The following is a 12439-nucleotide window of genomic DNA, read 5'->3' as shown; positions in this document are numbered from 1 at the left end:
AAGCTTTTAATCAACATGTTTACAAAATGAAAGCTAGTAAAAAGAAAATAGAACTACGAGACGAGCGCTCCCCTCGGGCGCCACTTTTTTATTATACGAAGAATTTTACTTTTCGCTCAAAGTTGGAAAAAGCTAAACCGATGACTAAATCAAAAATCGCGCTTTTTTCAAAGATATTCACGATAAATCAAGTCGGAGTATAAAAGGCCGAGCGAAATTCAGATGCCACCAGTCTTTCAAGATGGCCGACCTAACTGATGAAGAGCGAGCTGCGTACGAAGATCAATATACGAGAGGATTGAGGAAGATGCGTGATTTTCGAATTTACACACAAGACTTTGTGGACGAAATTGAATTCATGAGCGCTGTCTGGCCAGAGAAAATCGTCTTTCATGAACACAAAATACCTGAGGTAAAAGAGCGGATAAACGGAACTTTTGTTATTTATTTTTAGCACTGCAAACGCTTGGACGATATGAAAGCCATGTTTGACCAGCGCATGTGGGAAGGCGCTGATAAGCGAGAAGACGATATCGGCAAGAAAGTTCGCGACATACGAAAACAAATGCAGGAACTCGAAAACACCCTCAAGATCCATTTTCGCCCTGCTTTTGACCGCTACTATTTAACCCTGATCAACACTTCATTTTAGTTCTTTCTCTCTTTAGTTTTCTAGTTCACTCTTTTTCCGACTAATTTTCGTTAAATTTCTGCATGCTTACGATTTCTAGTTTAATAAATAGGCCAATTCAAAAATTAATCCATTTTTTTTCAAGATGGGTCACACTCAACAGGAGCTTAGCGCATATCGCCAGAAAATTTCACAAGATCTCGACCAAATGAAAGCGTTTATTTACATATCCAGGCTGTTTATCAATACAGTGCGACTGGCATTTATCTGCGCGAACGATGAAATGGTGCTTTATGAACATCTGATTCCAAATGTAAGAAAACTTACTGAAATATTAACATTAGAACTAAGCACTGCCACCGACTCGCCAAAGTAAGAAAAACTTTAAACGAACCCCTTTGGAAAGCCGCTGTTTTACGCCGCGATAAGTACGGAGCAACCGTTCGAAAAGCTCTGAAAATTGCTCGCGATCTACAATTCACTCTCAACGTCCACTACAGAGTAGCTTTGGAGCGCTACCATTTCACTTCAACAAACGATCCCTTCGACTAGCCTCTATTTCTACCGCTACTTATCAAACCGCTTATATTCAACAATAAAGACACAGTCTCTAGAAATAAATTGTTTTTATTTGCAGCTCTTTAAAAGCGCATAAATTTGTCTTTTCTGCAGGCGAACTTTAGTCGTCTTGTTCTTCGGCGTTGGTTTCCCATTTGGGCCCGTCGACATTCCAGGATCTACCGCCCTTCGTCAAGAACGTGACCCTGCAGCGTCCAGACACGACGTCGTCCCAAAAGGTGCCGAAGCGCTGTTCGAAGGCGCTTTCCAACTCCGCCGCTTTCTCCGCCAAGATTTCCTGGTCGTCGACGGACAAATACTCGCCCAACATTCGCACCACTAACTGGGCAGGAAGCTCTTCGCAGTGATCCTTCTGGTCACGAGGGGGTTGCTGGAATTTCTCCCCTAAAGAATATAAGTACGCGTCAAAAAAGAATAAACTTACGTCGACCTCGGACCATTGCGCCAGCCAGCTTCTTCGCACTCTTCTTTCCAGGAGTTTTACGGCCTGGCGTCTTCTTGGCAGGAGTTTTTTTACCCGGGGTTTTTTTACCCGGAGTAAGGGCTTTTCGCAACGCTTTGCCAGGATTACGAGCAGCATCGTCGATGGTGTTGAAGATTCCGTTCATACCCCGGGTAAAAGCAGGACCGACGCCGCCTTTTTCGCCAAATCGCGCGCCCCGGCTTGGACCTTGACGAGCTTGCTCGGTTTCAGTAGGCTCCTCGCTTGAAGGACCAGCCTGCTGAGATCGTCGGTTTCGCTGGTCGAGTCGATTAAGCAAGTCGCGTCGATTTTCCTCCGCAATCGGCTCGTCTCGGAGCACCGCCGCTTGACGAAGAATCTCGTTTTCTTGGGTCTCTCGTTGTTGGGCCTGAAGTCGCCATCGCTGCTCGAGGGGGTGAGATCGGTCCTTGAGCGACCCCAACTCGGTAAACTTTAGAAGCCCCCGAGAATTTTCGTTGTCGGACATGTCGACATCCGTGGTGGAGCTTGGAGAGTCAGAAGAAGCCTCGCTGCCGAAGATTTCGAGCCTTAAGGTACGAAGATGTCGCTCGGCTTCCCGGAGATTTGAGCTCAACCGAGAAAACCGAGATGAGATGGATCGTGTTCGCTAGAAAATCGAATAAATATGAGCCACAGTTATTTTAAATTATTTCATAAAAATAAAGACGAATAATAACTTACCATTTTTGGCAAAAATAACGCTTTTGACCTTTCCTCGACTGCTTGAAAAGACAAACTGACGATTTTCAACAATTTTTCAAAACATAGGGAGATGTTCTAGAGATGCGGTTTTCTCGGAAAACAACGGTATCTCTAGAAAAACACGTTCGAGAGATTTTTTGCCCAAAACATCCTACGGTAAATGTCAACAACATTCAACGCTTATTTTTACTTCCTTCCGGCCAGGTGCGAAAAACTTTAAATTCGGCTGCGTAATTTCTTTGGCGTACTTGACTTCAATAAAAGTACAAGCAAGAAAATGACTGAAGGTTTTCAAATGAATACTCCTGCAACAATGGGCGAAGATTCGTGCTCCTCGGACGAGTGCGAACAACAACGAGCGCCCGCTCTCCGGCCTTGTCAGATGACCCGCGACGAATATATTCAAAAATGCGAAGAAATTATCGGCGATGGAAATAAGAAATTCGAGCCCTATATGGGATATCGACTTTGGAAAGTTGCAGGAGGCGACAACTTTTTTATTCCAGCGTCGACTCTTGCCGAAATAATCAAACGAAAAAATCTCAAGGTGCCGCGTAAACTTCGAGATAGAATTCGTTCTGGCGAAAATTTCGATAATTTTACGATCATGATAAACAAACGGGATTATAATTATTATGGATCTACCGTCAATAATGATCCTCATTTGATGCTTTTGCGTCGAGAACTACGATCTACCACTCAAATGCGCGAAGAAGAAGAAAAAAAGGCGGCTCGGAGACTTCTGAAAAGCGCCGAAAACGACTCATCTGGAAGCGACAATGAGACCGAAAAGAAAGCCGAAGACAAAAAGTGATTTTTTTATAAACATTCTGTTCGACAATCGATGAATAAATATAAAGAAATACTTTTATCTCGTTGTTGATTTCAAATTTTTCGTGCAATTAATAAAGTGCAGACTGCAAAAGGTTTAGGATGGCTTTGAGAAGAAATATAATATTTAAGTGAAACTTAAATTTTTAATTAAGGAGAAAGCTCATTAAAATAGATCGAACCAATTAAGATTGTTATCGAGCTTAATGACAACCAGATTCTCATTTAATGAAACCAAGTCCAGGTGTAAAAAATCTGCTTGCATAAACAGCTGGAAAGTCTACATTTAAGGGCGGAGAAATTTCAGAATTCATTAAATCAAAAAATCTTGTTTTCAGAAAAAGAAGAAAGAAGAAAGAAGAAGATGACCGACATTATCAAGTTTGGAATCCTCTCATTTGCTCTTTTGGCCATTTTCGCTGCATTTGTAATTACTTCATTTTGGATCACACTTGCCTTCCACATTTTCTGGATCATCATTTTCGCTACACTTCTTCGAACACTTGTTGCCCACTGCAAAAAGGCTTCAGAAGAAACTGTAAATAACATTCAACTGCAAATAGTCACTGTACATAACATATAAACTCATTCATTCCTGCAAATAAAAATAATTTGCAAATTTCAAAATTAAAAGTTTATTTGAAAGTTTTTTAAGAAAATGCAGATTGTTCAATATGTGATCGATCATAAAGCTTCATTTGAGATTCAAAGACTAGTAGAAATTAAGTATCATTATATTCAAAATGATTTCGTTAAACGGCGAAAAAGAATTACAACTTTAGTTTCATTTTAAATTCGAATATATCTAAGGATGAATGAGAATGACAGTGTGGATTCATTTTATTTTAATATAAATTGTATTTACTACGCAAATTGCATTGATACAGAGTCATTTTATTTTGATAACCTTGCTTTATTCATCATTTACCTACATTAAGCTTCATTTTAAAGAGGTTGTCTATCACGCACGTTGCATTAATAAAGGTTCATTTTATTTTCAATTGTGGATTAAGTTCGATTTATCAGAAATTTTCAAGCATCATTTTAATAAAGAAAGTCTCTATGATTATTTAAAAGTCATAAGAAATCGTGGCGCATTTTATAAAGTTTAAAACATTTTTGTTGAATTACAGATTCGATTCTTCCTCAAGAAAATGAGAAACTTTTGAGTTTCATTTTATATTAGTTCGGCATTACACTCGCACGAGTAAAAAATTAGAATTCATTTTAAATTTACAAATAAATTCAGTATTTCTACAACTAATTAGGAAATATTTTAGTTTCATTTTAAGTTCTAGTAAAGCATTATCCAAAGTCAAAGAAAAATCACGAAACATTTTATATTCTGGACAACTGTTCGGATCAATGAAAAATCGAAAAAAGAAACGATACATTTTATAAATATTCATTTCTAAAAAACAATTAGTGAGCACTTCAAAGGATTCAGGTGAGCTTTAGATTATTCATTTTATAAAGTTAATTATCTCTCTGGAAAGTCTTCAGATGTCGGTATATCTTCTGTGGTCATTTTATTTTTTTCTGAAGAACCCTTTAGAGATGGTTGAAATCATGAAGGACTTACTTTTTATAATTTTTATTTTCTCTTATTTAAGCTCGTTGTAGTGGCATTGCCATTGTGTTTCCTGATCTTGCTGGACATTTCAAAAAATCATATTTTTAATTGACAATAAAACTCTGTAGCGATTTCGTTATTGCAGCTAAAGGAGCATTTTAAAAGTGTAGAGTCTTTACTTAGCTCTGCGGTTATATATGCGAAAAATAAGGACTGTGAAATCGTTTCCTTGTGAAAAGTCTAAAGTAAAATCGAAAGATGCGGGCCATCGTATTTGAAGGCAGAGCTTACGCCATCGATTCATTGAAAGTTATATCCAAGGGCGCGAGAAAATGTGCGCTGGAAATCAGGGCCGTAAAATTACTATTGAGATTGATGCTTGCGTCAAGAAAACGAACCGATGTTAAAATGTTTCATTTGTTCAAGTATATTTGGTTTTATTGAAAGATAGGAGGATTTAGGCAGTGAAAGGTATTACGGTGTTTGGCTTGTGGGAAAAGGTTGAGCGCCCAGGCAGCGTGATAAGAAATCGTTCTTGTTGGCAGTGCAGCGCGACGCGGGCAAAGCTAAAATTAATAGTGAGAAAGACCTGTAGCTAAAACATCAAAGAGGTACTTAACCCAAAAGTACTTTGTTTGGTAGGAGAGGTCGATAAGTGGCGGCTGATTGCATAAAATGCAGAGGTGCACCAGTTGGACCGCACCTGCGAAAGAACATATAACACGCAAAATGTTTCTTTCGAGTATAAAATTTGCAAAACTGAAAAAACAAAAACAAGCAAAATGGCTACCAATATTATTCAAGTTGTCCTGGAAAGCATCATACTCGGATGTTGCTTTTGCGTGCTAATGTCTGCTACTTTCGCCGCCGTTGTCTTCATTGTGATCACAAACCTTCCCCCAATTTATAGCGACGAAGAACTTTTCCCCCACCGTTTTACAACCATCCCACCGTAATACCTTGTTGACTTACCAAAATAAAATTTAGAGAAATAAATGTTTGGCTAGTGAGAAAAGATTGAGCGTCCAGCAGATAATTCAGCAGCGGCAGCAGCGTGATAAGAAGTCGTCGTTGTTGTTGACGCGGCGCGGGGCGGGCGGGCAGAGCTAAAAATCAATGGTGAGAAAGAATGTTCGAGAGAATCGATGGATAGAATGTTCTAGAGGAAGATGACTAACCGGAAGAAAGAGCGGAGGCGGGGGGAAGGCGAGTTAATCCTTGAGCGTGGATCTGCGCTCCGAATGGCGCGCTGGGATTGGAGCGCTGGTCGGTGCAGCGAAGAGAAGCGGGGCATAAGCACAAGTTAGCGTATTTTCTTTTTCTAAACGTAGCTTTGTTAGGGTTAGAGATAAGTTAAGAGTAAGGGGATAGCATAAAAACGTTCAGTAGCGTTAGAAATGGGGGATAGTGCGTTTAAAATAATTTTTTTTATTTAATAGGCGAAATAGTAGTGACTGACCATTAGAAAAGCGCTACAGTGGAGTGGACTGAAAATCACGCCGCCCTATAGTGTAAGATGGTGCATGCATGTAATGCATGTGCATCTGCACTTTGGTGGTGGTGTTAATGCTCTCATTTTGGTGTCTGATGACTGGCAAGAAGGCCCTGAGGGGCCTTCACCCCGCACTGAGCCATGCGTACCATGGTTCAGTGCTCCACTGCTCTCTACCAATCGACTCCCAGAAAAATTATCAAATGGTCAGTCACTACTATAACTACTGAGGATGGCAGGGGAAATAGCATCTGGGACGATTATTCTCACTACTGGGGCGAGAAAAATATAAATGTCAATGGAGAAACACGCTGTAATGTGGATAAATGTCATACAGGAGACATCGCTTGTGACAGTTACAGACAGTGGGATCGGGATCTTGAGTTGTTAAAAAATACGAATGTGAAGACGTATCGCTTCTCCCTTTCATGGTCCCGCTTGCTTCCTTTCGGGTAGAATCGAAAATTTTGTGAGGTGATTTTTAGAGGTTATTTTCAGAACAGAAGACTTGGGTATAAATGCGAAAGGAGTTGATTACTACAACAAAATGATCGACGACTTGCTTGAAAACAATATTATTCCATTTGTGACTATCTATCATTGGGATCTTCCAAGGTAGAAAGATCAATCTGGCTTCACCAATTATTTTTAGTGAGATACAGAATACCATTGCTCCTGGTGGCTGGATAAACTCATCAATTTCGGACCTGTTTGCAGATTATGCCGATTTTTGCTTCAGAACATTCGGCGATAGAGTTAAAAACTGGATCACTCTCAACGAGCCTGGAATATTTGTCGATCAAGGATATCACGAAGGAATCATGGCTCCGGGAAGGAAGGGCTACATGCTTGAGGCGCGATTCAATACGATTCTAGCGCATGTCAAAGCTTACCGAAGATACGATCAAAAATACAGAGACAATCAGAAAGGACAGGTTGGAATTACCCTTTTCTCAATGTGGAATGAGCCTGAAACAGAGGAAGAAAGAGATCTCGCGGATCTTAAAATGGAGCTTGATCTTGGCTGGTGGGCAGAACCAATTTTCGGTTCTGGAGATTTTTCATCTGAGCTGAAAACGCTGATTTCTGACGAAGGAAAGACTTTGTCAGAGTTTTCGGAAGATCAGAAAAAGTTGAACCAAGGAGCTTCTGATTTCTTCGGACTAAATCACTACACAACCCGCCTAGTCCGTTCTTGCGACTCTTGCGAATACGGCTTTGAAGAAGTTGAGTGCGATTCCTGGCCAGTTACTGGTTCTGTCTGGCTTCGACCAGTCCCCTGGGGTTTTCAAAAACTTCTTGAGTTCATTCATAATCGCTGGGATACCAAAAAATATCCGCTTTACGTGACTGAAAATGGCGCGTCTTCGAAAGATACTGGAGCTCAAGATTTAGAGGACCAGTTCAGAATTGATTATTATTCGAGTTACGTGTCTTCGATGAAGGTATCTTTTCGTTCATTCATATTTTTTAAATAATTTGGTAGAGAGCGATGAAGAATGGCGTCAATGTCAAAGGCTACATGGCCTGGTCTTTGATGGACAATTTCGAGTGGGCCCGTGGATACACGGAGCGTTTTGGTGTTCATTGGGTTGACTTCAATGGTATGTTAGGGTTGTATAAAAATCTCTAAATATAATTTAGATCCGAGGAGACGAGTCTATCCGAAGAAATCGGCGGAATTCTTAAAGAAGCTTTTTTCTAGCAATAAGCTTTCTTTTGCCAAGGAAGAACTGTAATAAAATCAAGAAAATATTTCAAAACTTCAGCCCAAATAAATAATTGATCCTCGCTTCATTTCCACGGTCATTTTCAAGTTCAAAAATTAGGAAATATTTTTGAGAAACATCAATTATTTAGGCTCGCATCGCTTCCGTCGTTTTTGTACACCTGCATTTGTCAGTTCGCCTTTGCTGTTAATCCACTCTTTACATTGACAAACATTAATATTCATTAAAAAGCTGAATGAAAGAGAATTTTCGGGTAATTTTTACCCAGAAATTTGGACAAAATGCTCCTTGCTTTTTTATTTTTAAGTTTTCTCGAGAGATGTTTTTCTTGCACTGACCCTTGTCAGAACAAGAATAAATGCGACACTTTTGTTGATTCTTGCAGTATCAGCCCAACTTTGAACAATAACCGAGGAGCTTTTCTTGCCACAAAGGAATACGACTTCAGCCAGGGGTCAATAATAGCATCCCTTTTTTAAATGAAGCTTTCACCGAGCCTTATTCTTGACCCTAAAGTTCAGCTTTGAAGTTTTAGTCCTTGACTGTACTTTGAGCTGGAAGAATATTATTGAGTTTTCAGTAAATCTAGGAGGCGATTGTACTAGTACGAGTGACAGAAGAGATCGAATCTTTGGCCTATGGATTGTTGAAGGTGGATTCTACCTCCCGGACGGATAAAAACTTGCATTTATAAACGAGTTTAAAGATTATAGATTTTTTTCTAAAGCTCGTTTTTTTGTATTATAAAAATGATCTTTTTATCAATTGAGAAAGATTTATTGATCAATCAACGTTTGATGCTAAATGTGGGCAAAGCATACAACCTAGTCCTTGTGAAGAAAATACCTGGACGAGATTTGTGCTTGAACAAAGAGAAATCGAACCTGGCAAAATTCGCCAAATAGTTTGGAAAAATAATGAAAAACTTGTTGAACGTGAGTATCAAACAAGTAATATAATGGTTATCGGGCAGGCAGTTCACGTCCTTGTCTCTCATCAAGGAAGTACCGCGGGAAATGGAGCTCTGATTAGAAATGTTTATGCTCAATCTTGCACGGATCCCTGTTTGACGAATGAATGGGTGTCTATTTCAAAATGCACAAGATTTATCGATCACTGCGGCAAAATTCCGATCCGAAACCAGCAAATTGGGTCAATCACGATCCCGCTGAATTATTTGATTAGCATGGAAATACGAACAAAGACTCTGACAAGAGCTAATGATAGAAGTATAATACATATTTCCGATGACGAATATCTTGGACGAGGTGATAATGATGTCGGAAAGAGGTACTTTGCGTTGTGGCTTGATGCAAACGACGTGGACTTCTGGTTGAGATATCTTGATCAGCGGCCAAGCCCAGAATTTTACGGAATAGGAAACGGGCTCTTACAGCAATAATAATTATATATAATATAATGAGATAAAATAAAGTGAAAGCTTGAAAAGGCAGATATGTTAGACCGACAATCGGTGCCTGGCAAAAATTATCCATGGAGCAGCGAGAAATACAACAAGGAAAAGTTCTCCGTACAGTCCGATTTGGCGACGATATCATCGATCAAGAATTGTTTGACATTGAAAATGTCCTTTCCAACGAATTGATGAGAGTTCATTTGTCATACGATCCTCATTCGTACGCAGACACAGCAGGTGAATTCGCGGAAGTGAGAAATTTTTTCGTTCAGGAGTTTGATCCTTGCACGGATCCTTGCGATGGAAAAGAAAGCTGTACCACTTTCGTTAATTCTTGCGAATCCTCACCAAGCTCGAACGATTCTTACGTCGGTCAGTTTGTTACAAGCAAAAACATGAAGATCAGCTTCGAATTTCAATGTCATCATGCGTTCGGTGGACAGAACAGAAATATCCTTCATCTTACTGAGCATGACGCAGGGGGCTCTATCCATAACTGGTTGTTTTCTTTTGAAATGCTTTCGGATGATAAAATTAGATATAACTTCAATTTTTCAACATATAACAGTCCCGCCGATGCAACAAGAAGTTGTCCAAATGGAGAGTGGATAGAGATCGTCGTACAACTGCGAGAAGATACTCTCGATAACATTCTGATGACGTCGAGACAAGATGGCTATGTCAATGGAAATCTACAATATGCACCGAGAAATCTGAAATTGAATCGAAAAATCTTTGTCTACTTGGGGGATCCTTCGCAAGTTGTCGGAGAAAACCAAAAAATTCGCAATTTGTTTCATCAGTCTTTTCCAGATATTGGTAATTGTTCGGACTTTTGCTACGGCTTGGAATCTTGTACTACTTTTGTTGATGCCTGTGAAATGACTCCGACTTCTGGGAATCTTGTCCATACAATGAAAATTGGAAGAATTTTTATTTTTAATTTTGATGTGATGTGCCCGACTGAGACCCTCAATCGAGAAAATCTCGTCTTTATTCCATATTATAAATCATTTTATTTCTTGCTGAAGCGAACAAGTGTCAACACGTTTAAACTTAATAAATACAGAGCACGCACCACTCCTAGTTTCCATAGTTTCAATATGGTATTTCAACCGGATGTTTGTGAAAGGATAATTTCGTACGATTCTACAAGCCAGAGTTGATATAAAAACTCACTAAATTAAGTTTGTTAAAATGTTTTTGTACGACATAATCTCCGAAAATTATCCAAAAAAGGCAGAATATTCAAGTCAAAACATCAGTTTATAATTCTACCTCTGATCTAACTGGATCGGAATTAAGTCATAATAATATTGTTCTTGATGACGATTTTAATTACGAGTATTACCATACTAATGATAAACAAATTTGGATAGGACCGGCAACTCTTGACAAAACAAACTGCAAGATAAAAAATTTTTATCTACAACAGTGCTTAAATGGCTGTGATATTAGAAGCAATTGTGAAGATTGGCAAATATGTGAATTCTCGCCAAAAAAGGTATTTAATTGGCTGTATCAAGTTGTTAATTATAATTACTTTTGAGAACACGAAAATTGCAGATTTTAAAGCCAGTCCCAATTTTCTCATCAGGATTGATGTCAAGTGCGATAATTCCGGAAGGTTTGGCGATGTGCTCAACATTTTTGAAATAACAAATGAAGCTGGCATCGGAATCAACGGAAATCGAATATTCTCTTTGTACAGATCTACGAAGGGTCTACTGAGGTAGAGAATGCTGTTTGCACTATGTTGCATAGACTTTTTTTTTCGCAATTTTCGAAGATATTTCGCTTCGCACATGGGGAAATTATTCGCTTCGCAAAAAAATTGAAAAAGTTCGCTTTCGCTTCGCTTTCGCACTGGGATTTCGGCTGATATTTAGACCCCTGCTAGCACAATATCTTAAGATTCATCATGAACCAAGCAGATGATGATCCTATGGATACAACAGTTGCTGGTCGACAACCATTTGAAGCTGTCAAAGAGACTTTTTGTTCTGACGGTTGGAACACATACGAACTGCATTCGCAACAGAATCCATCTGCGCCAGAATCAACCGTCTTTACTCTGAAAAGAGATGATATTTCGGCTCAGGTCAAAATCTGGAGTTAGGTTGAGTTGGAGCATTTTTTTTGGAGTTAGTTCTGTTTTTCGTTTCTAAAGTGGAGGAACTTTTTTTTCTCTGATGTACCTTTCCGTAGGCAATTTTTTATTTTTTTCGTGAGATGTATATGGAGTCCCTTCAAATAGGTATATTTTTATTTATTTGGTTGATCCCCCTTGGACCGACTCTTTATATTCGTCGTTTATTATTTTGTGTTTTCTGATTGGATTTTCTCTCATACTTCGGTTATTATTTTTTCCGCGGTTTCTGATTGGAGCTGCTTTACTATGCCATTTCTTAATTTTTTCCACGGTTTCTGGTTGGAGCTGCTTCTGTATGCCAGTTCTTAATTTTTCCGCGGTTTCTGGTTGGAGCTGCTTTACTGTGCTAATTCTTAATTTTTCCGCTGTTTCTGGTTGGAACTGCTTTACTGTGCCAGTTCTTAATTTTTCCGCGGTTTCAGGTTAGAGCTTTTTCCGCGGAAAGAATGATAAAATAAGGCTATAAAATCAGAACAAATTTTGTATAAAGGTAAGGGTTTGCGGGGCCGGGAGGCCCATTCTAACTCGTGTGATGTTGGTTTGGTGTCTGCGTTTTCTCTTTCTATACTCTCATTACCTTCAGTAACCCTAACTAACCGTAGCCTATCCCCCTTGGGTAATTTGTTCCGTCATTTTTGCAGGTGGCCCCTAACCCTAACCTTTATTTTAGCAAATATTACGATTTCATTTTTTTTATCATCGGCCTCCTTTATTTTTGCGAAATGAAGAATGAAGCCAGAGATGATCTTCTGATTAAGAGAGCAGAAAATAACTCGAGATTTTTGAGGTGAAAATTGATAAGGCACACTCATTGAATGCTTATACCAGCGCAAATCAGGATGATAGTG

General features: G+C 39.2%; 1 protein-coding gene across 1 annotated transcript; it reads left to right on the top strand.

Moving 5' to 3' along the window:
- Positions 1 to 6147: 6147 nt before the first annotated feature.
- On the top strand, positions 6148 to 8069 carry LOC145702535 (lactase-like protein). Its single transcript, XM_081779768.1, has 5 exons — positions 6148 to 6744; positions 6791 to 6907; positions 6945 to 7737; positions 7779 to 7896; positions 7937 to 8069. The coding sequence occupies exons 1-5, from the start codon at positions 6434 to 6436 to the stop codon at positions 8029 to 8031; spliced, it is 1434 nt and encodes a 477-aa protein (XP_081635894.1). The 5' UTR covers positions 6148 to 6433; the 3' UTR covers positions 8032 to 8069.
- Positions 8070 to 12439: the final 4370 nt, after the last annotated feature.

Source organism: Oikopleura dioica, chromosome PAR (assembly GCF_907165135.1).
Source record: "Oikopleura dioica chromosome PAR, OKI2018_I68_1.0, whole genome shotgun sequence".
NCBI classification, from domain to species: domain Eukaryota; kingdom Metazoa; phylum Chordata; class Appendicularia; order Copelata; family Oikopleuridae; genus Oikopleura; species Oikopleura dioica.
This window is presented reverse-complemented; position numbering and strand designations above follow the sequence as displayed.